The 19,540-nt window shown below is 24.5% G+C and overlaps 1 protein-coding gene across 3 annotated transcripts in view; it reads right to left on the bottom strand.

Moving 5' to 3' along the window:
- Positions 1 to 4,730: 4,730 nt before the first annotated feature.
- The window catches only part of LOC117169440 (calpain-D-like), a 62,668-nt gene continuing 47,858 nt past the window's right edge, over positions 4,731 to 19,540 (bottom strand). For all 3 annotated transcript variants that reach the window (XM_033355817.1, XM_033355816.1, XM_033355818.1), the window contains exons 8-9: positions 12,439 to 12,617; positions 4,731 to 5,626 (exon numbers count right to left, since the gene is read on the bottom strand). In XM_033355817.1, coding sequence (XP_033211708.1) covers positions 5,446 to 5,626; positions 12,439 to 12,617 — 360 coding nt within the window. In that variant the 3' untranslated portion in view covers positions 4,731 to 5,445. The remainder of the gene's footprint in view (positions 5,627 to 12,438; positions 12,618 to 19,540) is intronic.

The raw sequence follows: 19,540 nt of genomic DNA, 5'->3' as shown, positions 1-19,540 counted from the left end.
TAATATCGAACGCTTTTAATTTTTAACTGTTTAGGTCTTCTAAGATGCATTTTAAAATACTTTGAATAAAAAATCTATGTTTAAAAATGAAGATCTAAAATGGAAAATTGTTCACTTAAAAGATTTTAAAATTACGAATTATAAACTTAATGATACCATGCTTGAAAAATTTAACAACTGCAGTTAACATTTATTTTTAAAAAATTGAAATCCAACTTATTTTAAATTTATAAATAATTTCTCACAAAAGAGAAAAGATAGAATCTGATATAAAATTTTCGGTATTTCAAGTAATTGGATAGATTTTTTTCAACCAATTTGTCAAATTTTCTGCTGATTTTTCGGTTTTCCGGTCCAGCAGCCACCCTGAATACACACTTATTTCAATAAGTCGAAAATAAAAAGAAAGAGAAAATTAGAAAACACTGACAACTACAACCCTCCACTTAAAGAAATAAATAACCTGATTCTAAATTGAAGGATTTATAAGACATTTGTTTCCCAAAATAACAACAAATTAGCAAGTCCATCTCCAAATCGACATGGAAAATAGATATATTCACAGAAACGTTTGCGTACCATTACGAGTAGCGAAAGAAATACGCATCTATGAAGTTATTATCGAATACTATTTGATAAGTCTACATTCTAGTTTGGTATGGCACGAGTGGTCAATCTGAATTTCATTACATAGCCCTTTTTTCGATATACTCTAGTAGAAAACCGAACACTACTTTGCTTGATTCGATAGATCGACAGTGATGATTTTTTTTTACTTCTACGCATTATATAATTACGGGGTTTTATTTCTTCCAGGTCAGTGTGTCACTTTATTCAAACTATAGATATATTCTCTTTTCCAAAAACGAAGGCCACTGCAATTCAGAACTACTGAAAGACAACAAGGGCAGAACGGCAACTTTTAATTTTAGTTTCGTTTTATAATTTTTTTAATGAAAGTTTTCCAGAAAATTAACTTTGAAGTATCCACCACGAGCGTTCGATTCTCGCAGGATATATTTTTTCTATTAAATTTTTTATTTATTAAAATGTCTAGATATAATTTTTCTTAAATAATATCTGAAGAACACATTTATTTTCTATAGATGTGATTAATTTTTTTCTAACTGTTTAACAATAATATTTTTTAAATCTTGGGAAATTGAAATATTTGTTTAATTGAAACTCAAATTAATTGAATTAAATAGATGATATTAATGTGTTCAAAAATTATTTTGGATTAGTTTAATTATTTGGAATAAAGACGCAACCAAAATTTAATGGATGTACCAATGAAATAATTGTTTTGAAGAAAGTAACAATTTGGTATTTAAGGAAACAACAAAAATTCAAATACTACATTAATGACGGAAATTTCAATAAATTGATATTACCACGGATCTTCAAGGTATTTGGGAGAGAAAAATGACCTTGACAATTATTTATGAAATTTTTATTATCAAAAAAGATTTTTCATCTGTTTGTTGAATTTTTATAATATGAGGGATACATTTTTTATATTGAGAAAATCATTCTAATTTTATATTACTTGAAAAAATCAGATATTTTCTCAAATCTTATTAATTTTGTTTTACATATAAGGAAGTGACTTTTTATATTGAGAGAATAATATTAATTAAAAAAATGTTGAACACAATTTTTCAAAATTTCTAAAATATTATTTCAAAATAAGTTGTAAAAAAATTTCTTTTCAGAAGATTTAAAAAAATAAAATTATTATTTGTTAACAAAAAAATATCATGGAATTTTATAATGAATAGAAAAAGTTTATGATTTTATATTTTGATAAATAAAATAGAAAATAAAAAATTGTATTGCCTGAGCTACTAAGTAAAAAATTGCCGATCTCCCCTTGTGTGTTTTTATTTTTCTGTATGTGGAACCTCTTTCGAATGTAAAGAGTACGACACGGCGTCTAAATCGTTTAAAAGTTTTCACTTTGATTTTAAAAATATCTTAAAAGCAAAACTCCAAAAGATTTAAAAAAATGCTTAAAACATTTTATCTTATTTCAGAGCATTTCAAATGATATAAATTTCAATTATGAATCTTCAACTAGAATAGTTGAATTTTCCCCTAAAATAGTCAATTTTTAATTAAAATTATGAATCTTCAACTGGGATAGTTAAATTGTCAACCAAAAATATTAAATTTCTACAAAAAAAAAGAGATACATTTCTGAATAAAAATAATATTGAACTGGATTAGTCAAATTTACAGTAAAAAAATGTCAACTAAGAAAGCGAATTTTCAACAAAACATTTATGTTTTCAAATGTAATAGTTAAATTCTCAGTTACAAAATCAATTTTCAGCCAAAAAAAATCGAACATTCAATACAACAGTTGAATTTTCAACCAAAAAATGAATTTTCAATTAAATAAATTAATCTTCAACCAAAAACGGAGTTTTTAACAGAAGAGTTTAATTTTCAATCAAGCTGTTAAAATTTTCAAACAAAAAGATGTCAATTTTTAACTAAAAATGGAAGTTGAACAAATTAATTCTCCAAAAAACTGATGAATTTCTAACCAAAAAATACATTTTTACCAAAAAAAAGATGATTTCAAAACAAATAAATTTTTAACGAATCAGTTAAAATTTAGGCTAAACTAAAATGATAAAATATTTCACTGAATTTATTAATTTTTCAGTTACAGAAATTAATTTTCAAACAAGAAGATTTTTTTTAAATCGATACATTGTCAACTGAAATAGTTTAATTTTTAGTTTGAAAAATTCATATTATCCATTGAAAAACGAATTCTTAACAAAATAGTTCAAATTTCAAACAAAGAAATGAATTTTTCAATAAAAATAGTGAATCTTCAAAAACAACAAAAATTAATTTTTAACAGAAGAGCTTAAATTTCAACCAAGTAATTGAATTTTCAACTAAAAAGATGAATTTTAAAATAAAATTTAGTTGAATTTTTAGCCAAAAAGATGAATTTTCAACTGAAAAATATCGATTTTTAAGTAAAAATGATGGAATAATGGATCATTGAGCTGGATTAACTAAATTTTTAGTAAAAAATGTCAACTAAAAAAGAAACTTAAAAAAAATGAATTTTAAATCAATATAATAAATCTTCAACCAAAAAGAGAATTTTTAAGAGAAGAGTTTAACTTTTAACCAAGCTGTTGAATTTTTAAATTAAAAGATGAATCTTTAACTGTAATAGTTTAATTTTCAACCAAAAAGAAGAATTTTCAACCTAGAAGAATAATTTCCTAATGAGAAAGATGATTTTTCAAAAAAATACATAAAGTTATGTAATGCATAATATATCAAAGCGATCAATTATTAACTAAAATGATACAACATTTCACTGGATTAATTTTATTTTCAGTTAAAATTAATTGCCAAATAAGAAAATAATTTTTCAGCAAGATAGTCCAATTTTCAATCAAAGAAATGAATTTTTAATTAAAATAATCAATCTTCTGTTCAAAAAATGCTTTTTTAACAAAAGAGCTTAAATTTCAACCAAGCAGTTGAATTTTCAACCAAAAAGATGAATTTTCAACTAAAAAAGGTACATTTTTTAGCAAACTTTAAGTTAAAATATTAATTTTCAAATAAAGAGATGAGTTTTTAACTAAAATGTTAAAATATTGAAGTGGATTAGGTTAATTTTACGTAAAAACTAAAATCTTCGACTAAAAAACGAATTTTCAAGAAAATAGTTCACTTTCAACTGAAATGGTTCAACTTTAAGTTGAAAAAATGATTTTCAATCAAAATAAACTGAATTTTCAACCAAATTATTAAATTTCTTACCAACGAGATGAATTTTTAATTAAAATGAATGTTTAACTGCAAAAATAGGTATTTGGTTGAAAAATTCATATAGCAGTCATTTTTATTCTAATTTTTAAAATTAATAAAAAAATTTAAGATTAAAAAATTGTTTATTTTAATATAACAGATTTTCAGACAGAACTTCACGTCGGTTTTGACGGCTAGCTGTGGATACATTAATTATGATCACATATTATATAATAATTAATATAAATAATAATATAATAATCACAGAATCACATCGTTCTTAGTAAAAAAAAATTTTAACAGAATAATATCGTTTGGCCGGCCAAGAATTGATTTTGCAACTAACTGATTAGAATTTGTTAAATTTTGGAACGATTCAGAGGCCATGGCCTAATAATGCGTTAGAGCTAAATCCATTAAGTATATAAATTAGGCCAGATACAAGCAATTCCGTCTCCTCGCCTGATTTTTCATCAGTTATAGAGTAAAACCATCCGTGGAAGAAAAACGAAATTCATGAACTTACATTCAAAGGACAAGGAAAACGTGAAGAGGAAAGAAATTTATTCTGAATATTTACAATTCGACAACAAGTCTTTATGGAATTTCAAGTAAATGTGATTTTTCTCTCATAAGGTCTTTTTAAAAGGTGAGAGAATGATTGAATCTTCAGAAATATATTTTTTTTTTCTTCAGAATACAACCGAATTTTCATAACAAAAGATTTCAACAAAAGCTAAAAATAGGAGGTTCTGAACTATACTTAAAGTGACACAGGCACGAAAAGGCAGCTTTCGAAAATTATTTTGCCTAACATTCTGACAACGAGATTCGGTATCGAATTAAATTCAAATATCAAAAAACAAATAACTCCGGTGCTTCAAGTGGAGTAAGTTTTTTTTTTATCAAATAGAGGTCTACCTATTTCTTAATCTTTCTTTTTTAATATCACATTTGTACGCTCTGCGAAATAATAAGATTGATCATTTAACCTAGGAAAAAAGGAAATTTGCTCTTTTAGGCCCTTTAAAGCTAGATTTCTAAACCAAACACTGAGATTCATACTTAAAGTAAGTCTCCACTTTCAGCACATTTCGTCAAGAGTATTCAAAATAAAAGTTAAAAACTTATTTTAAAAAAAGAAAAGAAAAGAGTTTCATCGATCTCATTTGTGATTATATTCTAAGCAATTCCAAAAACAATAATTACAACGATCACATTTTCTTATGATCCCTAGAGATTTCATTTCGCAGTTGTACATTTTGTCATGCTGTTTGCTTTGTATTTAATTTTTTGTAACGCTTAAACGTTATAGATGAGAAAATAATTTGTTTCGTTTTGTATATAGCAAGTTCTTTGTTTGTTTTTTTCTTTTTCTTTATATCGGTAAAAGATACTAGAAGAGTCTATTCAGCGCGGAAATGTTTCGCGACCTCTTTGAATATTCGTTTGTTTATCACGATCAATGTTACCCGAGTAACTCCAAAGGACATTGGACTAAAAAAATCGAGAAGCCGAGAGTCAATCGGCACAAATTCAAGCCATTATCAAAATCATTTGGCTGTCAATTGTGTCGGAAATGCGAGAAAATACGAGATTGCTTCAGTACCTTCGGTAAACTTTGGTTTCTCTTTTATTGCAGCTGCGATCTATTCAGGTGATCAAACGCGGACTGTGTAATCCTTCTACTTGGGTGTCTATTTGTGGACAATGCTGAGTTTCCGGTGGACCCCAGTCGTGCAGATTGCCACTATTTGCTAGTCTGTGCGTCAATCGATGAGCTATGGAGAATCCACCGCTGCCTTCGAGTTGTGTTAATACTATAATTACTTGTCTGCAAAAAAGGAAACAAAATTGTTGGTTTAACAGCACACAGGCTTCTCAGTCCCTACGGGATTAAAGATAGGGACCAAAGAGTATTTTTATTCTACGAAAAGTAACAAATATTTCCCGAAAACCGCATTCGCGGGACGAAAGTACGATTTGCGGGGCGAAAGTAAAATTAGTGTGGCGAAAGTAAAATCATCGGGCGAAAGCAAAATTAGCAGGGCGAAAGTAAAATTAGTGGGGCGAAAGTAGAATTTTCGGGGCGGAGATAAAATTAGCGGGGCGAAAGTAAAATCAGTGAGGCGAAAGTAAAATTTGCGGGGCAAAAGTAAAAATTAGTCGATCAGAATTTGAGGTGCGAACAAAGCTATAGAAAAATGCTTCGGACCCGCTTTTCAGGGCCAAAAAGTGGCCACGGTCGAGAGTAGTAAAAAATATTATATGCCACAGATTCTTCCCTCGGGAAAAATCTGCTCCTTTCGCCCCCTGTTGCATAATGTACTATTTGTTACGCTACACAGTGGGATAAAAGCAAAAAACGAGGTTAAAAATAACTTGTAGCTGGCAATTCTTAACCGACTTTAGATTTTTTTAAAGAAAAATTTAGCATTGAATTTTGAAGAAATATCAGGATTGCCAAACTTTATGCATGGTGGCAATGAAAGCAAAAAAATGATAAAATTGTTAACTCAATTGTTATAAGCAAATTAATTTAACAAATAGTCTACATTGTAGATTCTTCGATCATAAAAATTTGTCATTCGATATTTTTTATTAATTTTTGAAACAAATTATATAAACAAATGCCGAGTATGGAAATATAAAGTCAAAAAGAAATCGCGTTTTCTCTTAATTTACTTTCAATTATGTTGCCAGTGACGTTTAGTGATAAAAATTATCATCCGATATTTTTTATTAGATTTATAAACAAATGCCCGGTGTGGCTATTTAAAGGCAGAAAGAAATTTTTTTTCTCCTAATTTTCCTCAATTTATGTCGCCAATTATGTTTAAAGGTAGGAAATTATCATCCGATTTTTAAAATTAATTAACTTTATTTACTTATTATATAAAAAAAATTCCCACTGTAGACATTTAAAGATAGAAAGCATACACTTGCTGCGTATCAAAATCCTTTGCCAATTTCTTAAGATTCTATTTCAGGGTGGCCGTTTTAATCGAAGAAAAAATTTCCCGGTCATTTCCCGGTTCGTAAACATTTTTCACGGCCAATGAAATTTAAAAAATCAAACTATATTCTAAACATTTTTCTATACAAAGTAATAAACAACAAACTACAATTTTTCACTTATCAATTAAAAAATGTTAAATGAAATGCAAATAAACTGGACAATTTAGAACTATTATCAATTATAGAGTTCAAAGATTCAGATTAAGTTTCAAAAATATAAATCCACGTTAACACTTTCAATAGTCTAAATTAAAGAATCAAGCAATGAACTTAAAAAATTTCAAAATTATATTATTTTAAGTAATTTTAAGCAATTTTAAATAGTCTTAAGTATTTTAAGTATTTTAAGTAATTTTAAGTAATCTTAAATAGTCTAGGCATCCTTTAAAAGCTTCAAAATTTTATTTCAAAATCTTGAGAAATCTAGAAGTGGTTTTAAATTTTTCCACATTCAAAATAATTTTAGAATTTTTTTCGGAACTTTTAAACATATTTCAAAAGGAAATAAATTTTTTCTATAACTTGAAAAAAATCCTGCAAATTAAAAAAAAATTAAATTTGAATTTATAAATAATAATAGAACACTTATTATTTGTAAAAAATATTAGAGTAATTCTAAGAGATATTTAGAAGTTTGAAAAAGATTCGAATTAAATTTAGAACTTGAAATAATTTCAAATACTTACAGCCGAATTTAAAATAAAATGTAGATTTTTGCAGATTACAAACAAAAAATTTAGAATTTTTTTAAGAATTGCGAAAGACTTCAAAAGAATAACAATATTTCTTACGTTCTTAGGAAAATTGGAAATGATTTTTCACTTTGAAAAATTACTATAACAGAAAGTTTAAAAAGATTTTAAGAGATTTCAAAAATTATCAAAGAAGAAAATGGAAGACTGAGGATTTTTTTGGTTTGCAGGATTTTCAAAAACTGTAGGAAAATGTCGATTAATTTTAAAATATATTTAGAAGTTTTGAAAAAAATGTTAACACACTTCGCTTAAATCACTTGAAATAATTTCAAGTTTTTAATTAATTTTGAATTTTTTCAAAACTTCTAAATATCTCTTAAAATTACTCAAATTTTTTCTACAAATAATAATTGTTCAATTGTTATTTATGCGTCACAATTAAAAAATTTCACCAATAAATTCAACATGTTTTAAATAGAACAATTAAAATTGTAACGCTAAAAGTTTAAAAGTTCATCGAAAATCTAAAGATTCAAAGCTTTCTATGTAAAACAATTAAGTTTCAAATTATTTTCTTTTAAATATTTGGTTTTAATTTATTCGTCTTAAATGAACAGTGAAATATTGCTAAATATAAAATACTTATTCTTTTTCTAAATTAAAAAATTCCAAATTAAACGGGTTAAAATTGATTAATTTAGACTTAAACCATATTTTTAATTTAATAAAAAACCTTTAATTATAACTATATTATGGATTTATTTTTAAGTTGAAAATAGTAAAACGCACGTTTACATTGTTTAATGACTAAATAAATGAATAGAAATAATACATTAATAAATTTATTTATTAAATTTAATACAGAAAATCATGAAAATTCTGATTTAAAAATAAAATTATCGGAATAAATCATATATTAATTTGAATTCTTATGAAGAATTTCGGATTGAAACAGTTACAATCTGGTTTATATTTACAGTTGATAAAATAAAACTGTTTTATATCAAAAAATTTCAACTTCATATGCTTTTAATATTTTATTGTTTAAATCCTCAAAACTGCACTTTAATTATTTTTAAAAACTGTTAAAATCGAACTTGGGCAGATTTTTCTTCTGAAAATTCGTAAAATTCCCGGTTTCCCGGTCCGACAGCCACCCTGTGTTATATTAAAAAATCTTCGATTTTAAAAACTTATAATTCTTTAAGCCTTTAAAAATTCATTTTAAAATTAAATTAAAATATATGCTTTTAAAACTTAAAAATCTAAAATGGAAAATTTTTAAATTGAAAGATTTTCGAAATAAGCATTCTAAACTGAATGATATAATAATTTATAAAAATCACAATTTAAAAAATTATTTAAAAAACGATTGACATCAAGGTTGGACAACATTTTTATTCTAAAAATTTTCTAAAATTCCGGGTCAAAAAATAAATTCACTGTCATTTCTCGGTTTTCCAGGTTTCCTGGTCCAGCGGCCACCCTGGGCATTTTTTAAATATAATTTGTTCATAAAATCTATAAAAAATATCGGATGATAATTTTCCATCATTAAATATCACTGGCGATATAATTTGAGGAAAATTAAGAGAAAAACGATTTCTTTCTGCCCTTAAATCTCCACACGAGGCATTTGTTTATATAATTTGTTAATAAAATTAATAAAAAATATCGGATGACAAAAATTTGTATCATCGAGTATTATTTTTTAGATGAAAGTAAATAAATTTAACGCAAAAATTTACTATGCAAACGAAGAATCCATAGGGTATACTATTTGCTATGTTAATTTGTTTACAAAATTTAACTAACAATTTCATTTTTATGCTTTCAACTACCCCCTTTAAACAACCAAAAAAAGTTAAAAATTAGGAGACATAAATCTCTTCAAAATTTAATGCCGAATTTTGTTTTAAAAAATCGGGTATGACCTACAAAAAATTTAAGGTCAATTCCAAAGAAATCAAATAAGCTGAAAAAAATTGTTTAAATAACAAAAATTTTATTTATTTCCGTAAAATTGAAAAGAATTTAGATCGATTTCAGATAAAAGAGAAAAATTCGATGAAATTCCTAAAAATCAAGTCAATTAAAAAAATGAATTGAAAACAATTAAAAATTTTTTAAATACCTTAAAATGTTTCAAATCCTTTTATCGTTTATTTATTTTATCAATTGATTCTAAAAAATAATGTCAAAACTCTTTTAAAATCTTCCAAACCTTATGAAATACCTCTCTTCTCTTGAATAAATTCTTTAGAATTCACTAAAATATTATTATATCCTCTGAAATTCTATAAAATCTGACGATATTTCCCGAAATTCTGTAAAATTTATCAAAATACAGAATATTCCATCAAACTATTGAAATCAATGAAAAATTACTTGGAAACTTTCAAAACAACCTAGAATAATCTAAAATCCTTTGAAATCCCTTGACATATCTTAAAGCTCTTGAAAATGCCCGCAAAACCCAAACATTTATTTTAATTTACGACGTTAATTCTAAATATCCTTTAACACAATAGAGCAAACAATTGCAAAATTAATTAATTTTCAAATAAAATTAATAAATCTTGAACTAGAATAGTTGATTTTTAAACTAAGTGATGAATTTTCACCTAAAATTATAAATATTTAACAGGAATACTTGAATTTTCAACCAAAAAGAATGAATTTTTAAATGATAAGATTAATTTTCAAACAAAAAAGGTGAATTTTCTACCAACAACTACAATTTTTCAACAAAATACATGCATTTTTAACGAATAAAAAAATGTAATAGTTACATTTTAAGTGACAAAATTAATTTTTAACTTAACTGATGAATTTTCAGCTAAAATGATGAATCTTCAACTGGAATAGTTGCGTTTTTAACCAAAAAAATTAATTTTTAACAGAGAAGATTAATTTTTGACCAAAAAAAATAATTTAAACCAGAATGTATGAATTGTCTAGTAAAAAAGATAAATGTTCAACCAAATATTGAATATTTAAGTTATAAAACAATAATTTAAAAAAAATTTATTCTACAAATTAATGAAATTACCCAAGAAAGTAATGAGTTTTTAACTAAAATGGGAAATCTTCTACTTGATTAGTTGAATTTTCAACAAGAAAATTAATTTTGACTAAAAACGATAAATTCTCACCCAAAAATGAAATAATTAAATTAAAGCTAAACATTGTTCAACCAAAACAGACGTATTTTCAACCAAAAAAGATTCCTTTTCAGCTAAAAATTGACTAATTAAATTTCAATTGAAAAAACAAATGTTCGACCAAAGAGATGAATTTTTAAACAAAACGATAGAATATTCAACTAAAATAATAGTTACATTTTCAGTTAAAAGAAAAAATAAGTTTCAACCAAAAAAGAGACAAATTTTTAACAAAACATTTAAATTTTCAGCAAAACATTCCTTTTCATCCAAAGAAAACCCAAGAGTTTATATTTCAACCAAGTAATTTTATTTCCTACCTAAAAAAATATTATTCAAATAAAGTGATCAATATTTTATTAGAATACTTGAATTTTTAACCGGAGAAAAGAAGTTTTAAACAAGGAGATTAACTTTCAAAGAAAAAGATGTTTTCTGCAAAAAATCGATTTTTTAACAGACCACATGAATTTCCAATTTAAGAAGAAAAATTATCAGCCAAATTGTTGAATTTTGAACTAGAAAAGATCAATTTTCAACCAAAAACAGAACAGTTCAATTTTTCGTTGCAAACCTAATTCCTAATTTTTAAAAACGTATTTTCAGCAACGTAGTTAAATTTTCTACTGGAATAGTTAAATTTGTAGTAAAAAAAAATATTAATTTTTAATAAGAGTTTAACTTTTAACCATAAGTGGTTGAATTCTTAACTTAAAAAAAGATACATTCGCAATAAACAATCTAACCAAATTTTCTATTATAATTCAGAAAAAAATATAAATACTACTTGAAGTACTTATTTTTATTTTTTCTTTATTTGGAAGAGGGAACTTTAAAATTTTTACGAATTCTGACTTGAAACAGTTCTTTATAAACTCTTTTCTTCTAAATCCGAATAAGAATTCTTTTTGTAAAATGCTCCGCGACTTTAGATAAAGAAGAAATCTCTTTTCTCAATTGGCCGAAATTCTTAAAATAATTGAAACTCAAAGTATACTCCGATCAGAAGTAAATTTTCGGTTTTTTAATGAAATTATCGGTCATTTCCCGGTTTCTCTGACAAGTCGCCACCCTGAGAATGTAAAAAAAATAAATAAAAATGTAAATACATTTTTTTTAAATGTTTGTAAATATGAAAATTAGTGATTTTATTTTACAAGTAAAGCATCTAAATACAGACTTCATGCTCTTTTTCATATTCTCCTCATGGCCCCTTTTTTAAAGAATGCCTCTTTTTTTTTAATAGAGCCGATTAAGAAAATCAGAACCTTTTTCGTTGAAAGTTAGTTATTTTTATTTGAAAAGTCCACTACTATATTTTTGGTTCAGAATTGATCTCTTTTGATTAACAATTCTACAATCTTATTGAAGATTTAACTCATTTGCTGAAAATTAGTTTATTTTAGTTTAAAATTAATTGTTTTAAATGAAAATTTAACCAATTCATTTTTGAATTAATCGTTTTGAGTTTACGATTCAACTAGTCATATTTTTGGTAAAAAAATTCAACTACTTCATTGACAGTCCATCTACCTTGTTAAACATTCATTTTATTGTTTGATTATTTCAGTATTTTGTTGAAAATTCGCTCTTTTTTGTGTGAAAATGACTTTTTTTTTAATTAAAAATTGAAATATTTCAATATTATCTTTAAAATCATGGAAATCTTTTTATATCTTTGTGAAATCCTTAAATTTTCAAAACTACGTGTACACTCAAAAGTCGGGTAGTTAAAAAATCGGGAAAAAAGAAACTTTCTCCAGACTCACCTATGAAGAGGGGGAACACTATCAGCAGTTCTGAGTTGTCCTCTTGTGGAGACAACATTATAACTCTCGTGGCAATCGCACTTAACATGAATCCACTTATTTGCATGACGATTTTCCACCATCACAACTAAACCTGCCCAACCCTTGGTCAGGTAATAAGCAGTCATTCCTTCCCTACCCTGAAAATAAAACAAAATTATTCATAAATGCAATTATTTATTTAAAAAACGAGCCCAATTGTATCTAAGAGACAGCACTTAAATTACGTAGCAGCTTAACCGTAAGGTAGGGGTGGGGGTCGATACATTTTTTTTACGATTTGTTAAGTTTCGTACGTAATTTTTGAAAATTCTCAAATGAAACAAAGAACTCGCAGTAATTGTGCAGAAATTTAATATGAATTTAAATTTACGCGCCAAAGAAACCTGATGAGTGAAAATATTGAACAGGGAAAAATCAGGCATAGGGAATGGTGGTCAACCATTTCGCCTAATGGTGCCCTAAACTGGAACTAGAAAGAGTAGGTACAATTTTAAAGTTTTAATATTATTTTGGCATAAAAGTGATTTTACGATACTTTTGTGAAGTATTAAACAATGATTTAATACTAAAGACAAATTTTCATTTAAAAAACAAATAGGTTTAGATATAATCCCCATATTATACTGTGAAAAAACACATTTTTGTAAAATAGGTTTAGAAAAAATTATTGTTTCACTATTTCATGTAAGTTTCAATGAATTTAAATTTATAAACTTGAATTAATGTATGTAGCTACTAATTTTATCCAGATTATGCGAAGAATAGGAATAATAGACGATTTAAGGTGGCCGTTTTAATTCAAGAAATAAATTCTCGGTCATATTCCGGTTCGCAAACATTTTTTACGGTCAATGAAAATTTAAAAATCGAACTCTAAAGCTAACAATTTTTCCATTTGAATTGATAAAAACTGAGCTGCAAATGAAAGCACCCAAAGTGGAACTCTTGAATTTAAAAACTTTTAAAATAATTTATACATATAAAATGGAAGCTACGAACACTTTTAAACTGAACAATTTTTAATTAAATACAGTTAAAATGCAAAATAATTTTTTTAACTTTTATAAATTGTAGTGTTCAAAGATTCAGATACAATTCTAAAAATATTATTCCACGTTATTATTTCCATAGCTCTAAAATCTAAATTGAAGAATCAATCAATGAATTAAAAAAATTTTTAAATTACATCATTTAAAGCAATTTTAAGCCAGAAACATTAAAAATTGAACGGTTACATTTTTTTATAAACTGAACACTTTTTTAATTAAAAGTTAAATAATTTATATTTTAAATGGTTAAAAAATCCTTAAAATGCTTCCAAATTTTATTTGAAAATCTTGAAACATTTGCATGTTGTTTACATTATTTTTGAAATTATTTCAGAACTTCTAAACATCCTTTCAAATGAATCCAATTGCTTCGAAAGTTCTTTTTAAATTCTGCCAAATTAACCAAATTTCCTTAAAATCTTCCACATTTTTTTTTGATAATTTTGTAAATCTTTCTAAATCTTTTTTAATAATCATTCAAAATTATCTTTTCAAAGTAAACATCATTATTAATTTTCATAGGAAATGTTTTTTCAATCTTCTGAAGCCATTCCAAATTCTTAAAAATCTTTTAAATTTTTTATTCGAAATCTGCCAAAATCTATATTTTGGCGGCACACGTAAACACTTTGTTTGAATTATATCAAATCATTTCAAGTTTTAAACGAAATTTGAATTTTTTCAAAACTTTTAAAAATTTCTTCAAATTCCTTGAGTTTTTTAAAGAATAATATGTTTTTCTTATTCATACATCGAAGTTCAAAAATTTGACTTACCAATTAAATTTTTTTAAATAAAACAATTAAAATGTAAAGTTCACAATGTATTTTTTAATATTTAATTATAATTACAGATTTTAAATAAGCAGTCAGATATTTCTAAATATTAAGTAATTCTTATTTTTCTTAATTAAAACATTTCAAATTGAATGAATTAAAAATGGAATATTTCAGAATGAAAGAATATTTTTAATTTAATAAAAGCCTTTGTTTATGAATATATTATTTTGAAGTTATTTTAAAATTGGAAATAGTTTCTAAAATTTCAATCGGGCGTTTACATTTGTAAATAATTTTAAACGTTAGAAACTGGAAATTCTATAATTGCGAACTGATTTCGAATCGGCTTGTAAAATTAATTATTACTCACTTTTTAAATCGTAAAGAACAGTTTAATTTTAAAAATAATTATTAATTTATATTCACAATTGTTCGACTCAACATGTATTTTTCAAAAGGATGTAAATCACAGTTGGGTAGATATTTCTGTAAAAAAATATGTTTCTTCACCTTATAAGATGTAAATTCCATCTACACCCCTTCGTTTTCAATAAAGACTTACTTTTATTATCCAACAAATACTTTAAACTTCACAACAAAAATCGTAAAAAAACACTATTATACACAAATTAATGTACAACTTATAAACTGTACTACTTTATATCTGTAAATAACTGCCAAGTAGAATAAATCTTGGGCTTTAATTATTAATGGTTGAAAATGAAGTTTTGTGGGAATCCTGATTTAATAATTTCTTAGAAATCTGTTCCTTACGATTATATATTTTTTAATTAGAAATTTTCTTCTCAGGTTCAAATTATAACTATTTTTCTGAAAATTCGTCTTCTAGTTTAAAAATATATCTGTTTTTGTAGAAATTGAATCTTTTTTGCATAAAAATGCAACTGTCTGATTAGAAATTAATCTTCTTTGGTTGAAGACTAAACTATTTTGTTGATAATTATTATTATTATTTGGTAACTTTAAACTATTTTTTATTTAAAATTAAAATTTTTGTTGGCTGAAATTTTATCTGTTTGAAGGTTGACTCTCTTTGTTAAAAAATCATTTTTTGTTGAATATTGATCTTTTCAGTTGAATGTTCATCACTTTCGTTAATAACTTTTTGTTTGTTTGTTAATAAATCTTCTTTGGTTGTGGATTGAACTATTTAGTTTAAAATGCATCTTTTTCAGTTGAATCAAACTATTTTTTATTCAAAATTAAAATTTTTAGTGAAATTATCTACTATTACATTTTTTCTTGAAAGTTTAACTTTTTTTGTCGAAAATTACACAATTTGAACCGCTTTGTTAAAAAATAATTTTTTTTGTTGGTGATTCTTCATCTTTCATTGAGAATTCATCTCTTTCATTGAAATGTTGACAATTTTGTTTTAAATTGATCTTTTTTAATTGAAAATTCCACTATTGGTTTAATAGTGGAATACTTTGTTACAAAAATTTGTTCAGTTGAAGGGTTCATATTTTCGGTGGAAAATTGGACTATTTGGTTGAAAATTCGTTTTTGTTGGTTAAAATTAATTTTTTTACTGAAAATTTCACTTTTTACATTTCTTTACTGAAAATATAAATTTTCCATTTTTGGTTGAAAATTGACCTTTTTAAAATAAAAATTCAATTGTTTGGGTAAAAATTGGACTACTTTAATAAAAGTTAATTTTTAAAAATGAAGGTTTGTCTCCAGTGGAAAATTTAACTATTTTGTTGAAAATTCAATTTGAAAATTAAATTTGGTTAGTTAGTAATTTATTTGCCTTGTATTTATATTTAAATTTCTTTTTTTTGCAGTTACTTACTCCTTAAGATTACATATTTTTTAGTTAAAAATGTACCTGTTTTAGTAGAAATTTAGTCTTTTTTGCATAAAAATGCAACTGTTTGGTTACAAATTAATCTTCTTTGGTTGAAGATTCAACTATTTTGTTGATAATTAATATTTTGTGGTTAATTTAAACTATTTTTGATTTGAAATTAAAATCTTTTTTGGCTAAAAATTGAACTAATTGTTTGAAGATTGACTCTCTTTTTTAAAAAATCATTTTTTTGTTTTTGAATATTGATCTTTTCAGTCGAATGTTCATCACTTTCGTTGATAATTTTTTGTTTGTTTGTTGAAAAATTCAACTATTTAGTTGAAAATGCATATTTTTCGGGTGAATTAAACTATTTTTTATTTAAAATTAAAACTGTTTGCTTGAAAAATCTACTATTACATTATTCGCTAGAAGTTTACCTGTTTTAGTTGAAAATTACGCTATTTGGTTTAAGGTTCAACCGCTTTTTTTAAAAAATCATTTTTTTGTTGGTGATTCTTTATCTTTCGTTGAAAATTCATCTCTTTCGATGAGATTTTCAAAATTTTGTTGAAAATTGATCTTTTCTAATTGAAACTTTTCCCATGTTTCACTTAAAATTGAACTTTTTCATTTTTGGTTACAAATTTATTTTTTTAATTTAAAATTGAATTTTTTGGGTACAAGTTGAACCTTTTTGTTAAAAAATTTATTTTTTTGACTTAAGGTTGATCTCCGGTAGAAAATTGAACTATTTTGTTAAAAATTAAATTTTGTATTTATTTGCTTTGTATTTATATTTAAATTTTTGCAGTTTATTCCTGCTGAAGATCATCTCTTTTCGTTATAAATTTTATTATTTCTTTCAAAATTTCAAAATTTGGTTAAAATGTCATCCTTTTTGGTTGGAAATTTAACTGTTTTTTTTTTTTGAAAATTCGACTATTTCGAAGAACATTTACATGTTTAAAATTCAAATTTTGGTATTCATCTGTTTTAGTAGAAATTGCATCTGTTTTATATCAAGATGCAACTTTTCGGTTCAAAATTGAATGATTTGATTAGAAGGTCATCATTTTTGGTAGAAAATTCAGCTGTTTTGTTAAAAATTCATCTTTTTGGTTAAAAATTCAAGTATATCCGTCGAAATTTTATATTTGATTTAAAACTCATTTTGATATTGAAAACTCAAACTAAAAATTTTTGGGAGAAAATTCAAATATTTCTTTTGAAGATATGTGTTTTTGATGAAAAAATTAATCTATTTCAGTATAAGTTCAATTATTTTATTGAGAATTGATTTAATTTGTTTAAAATTAACGTAATTCATTAAAATTATCTTTTTGGTAGAAAAATGATATTTTTGCTTAAAATAAATAAATTAGAAGAATTTAAATTTGTATGTGAAATATTGTTTTAATCCGTTTATAAAATATCCCATGTTAAAAATATCATAAGATTAAAATACTAGTACTTGAATGTTAATGCCGAGGGACCCTGCAAAGTATATATTATCTAAAATACAAAAAATTTTCATCAGTTTCAAATATCCCATATCTTATTATTTCTGAAAGCCATAAATTACGAACAGTAAGCCGGAGGCAGGTAGAAATATTTTATTAAAATTAAAGAAATTTAATGATATTAAAATCAAATTTAAAATCCTATTTAACGTCCAATAATAAAATTCATGTGCAGAATTCCTGAAAATAAAATTTAAAAAACCCAACGACGAAACTTGGACAAACACCATAAAATGTTCCTATTGAAGTTTGAAAAAAGATCAAAAATTTCCTAAAAAGGAAAAGAAAACAATTGATTTTTTGGACAAAAATAAAAAAGAGGAATGAAAAATAAGAATGCAACCAATCAAATCCTCTCGCTTCTCTTATTTTATTTCTTTCGTCTTTTTTATTTATATTATTATCAAATCGCAATAAAAAACATTTGTAAATATAATCAACAATGTTTCGGCCAGAGAGATTTAAACTGGACATTGTGAACAGAAATCGTAAATTTCATTTTCCGGATTACCCAAAATAAAATTAAGCTGTAGTCGTTTTTTGTTCCACTTTAGCCCATGGAGTTTATTACACTCAAATTAGAAGATTACAAAAAATCTTTGATAAATATGAAAATTTTTGGTCTCTTCAGGTTGTACATTCAAGTACATTAATAGATTTAATTCTTTTTTAAACTTATACTTCGATGTTAAAAAGTTAAACTGAATTTTTATTTGTATAAAAATTGAACTATTTGCTTTTTAATTTTTCTGTTTAATTTAAAAACTCATCTAGTTTCGTAGAAATTGCATTTTTCTGGGTTAAATATTCAACTTTATTTGTGTAATATTCTTCTTTTTAGTTCAAAAACTCAATTCTTTTAGTAGAAAGTTGATATTTTTTGGTTATGAAAACTATATTATTTATGTTTGCACTTGGTAGAAGATTATTCTTCTAGGTGGAAACTTCACACAAATATTTATATTCAACTAGTTGGTGAAAAATTAAACTATTTTCTTGAACTGAAAATTTACATTTTTATTGAAAATTCTTATTTCCGAGTAGAAAATTGGAATGTTTTGTATAAACTCCGTCATCAGTCCTAAAAGTATTTTTTTAAAAGATTTCCAAAATTACAAAGAAAAAATAATCTGGAAGATTTTCGGGCATTTTAAAAAAGTTTGAAAGAATTTCAAAAATAATTCAAAAGTTGAAAAGATTCCAATTAATTAAAAGATTAAGACTCATATAAAAATAAAAAATGTTTTTTTTATCTTTGAAAATTATTTTTAAGATAATATTTAAGAAGATTTTGGAACATTTCCAACATTTTAAACAAAAATTAGAAACTTTTAAGGGATTATTTTTTGTTTTGCAGCATTGATTAAGGATTAAAGATTTTTAGAGTTTGAAGATAATGAAAAAATTTTCTTAAGATTTCTGGGGAAATTTTCATTTATATTTTTGTTTTAAAACTTATTTTTTACAAAATACTTAAAAAGAGTTTAAAATAAAAAGAAATTTGGAAGTATAAAAAAGAACAATTATTATTTTAGAAAAAATTCGATTAGGTTAAAAGATATTTAGAAGCTGTCATGAGATTTAAAATAATTAAAAATTTGGAATGATTCCAAAATTTTTTTTTAAAAAATATATATTTTTGAAAAGCTTTAAATAAGATTTTGACTGTCTTAAATGATTTTTGAAGATCTTCAGATAATAACAAAATATACTTAAGATTCTTGTAAAAAATATTAACAATTTTTCTTTTAAAAAAATAATTTTAAAAATATTTAACAAGATTTCAAAACAAATTTTGATGTATAAATAACAATTGAACAATTTTTAATTTATGACCATTTAAAATAAAAAGAATTTAACTTTTAGTTTAGAAAGTGTTAATTGCAAAAAATT

This window comes from Belonocnema kinseyi, chromosome 3, assembly GCF_010883055.1.
Source record: "Belonocnema kinseyi isolate 2016_QV_RU_SX_M_011 chromosome 3, B_treatae_v1, whole genome shotgun sequence".
NCBI classification, from domain to species: domain Eukaryota; kingdom Metazoa; phylum Arthropoda; class Insecta; order Hymenoptera; family Cynipidae; genus Belonocnema; species Belonocnema kinseyi.
The sequence above is the reverse complement of the archived record's forward strand: the minus strand, read 5'-3'. Positions and strand labels throughout refer to the sequence as shown.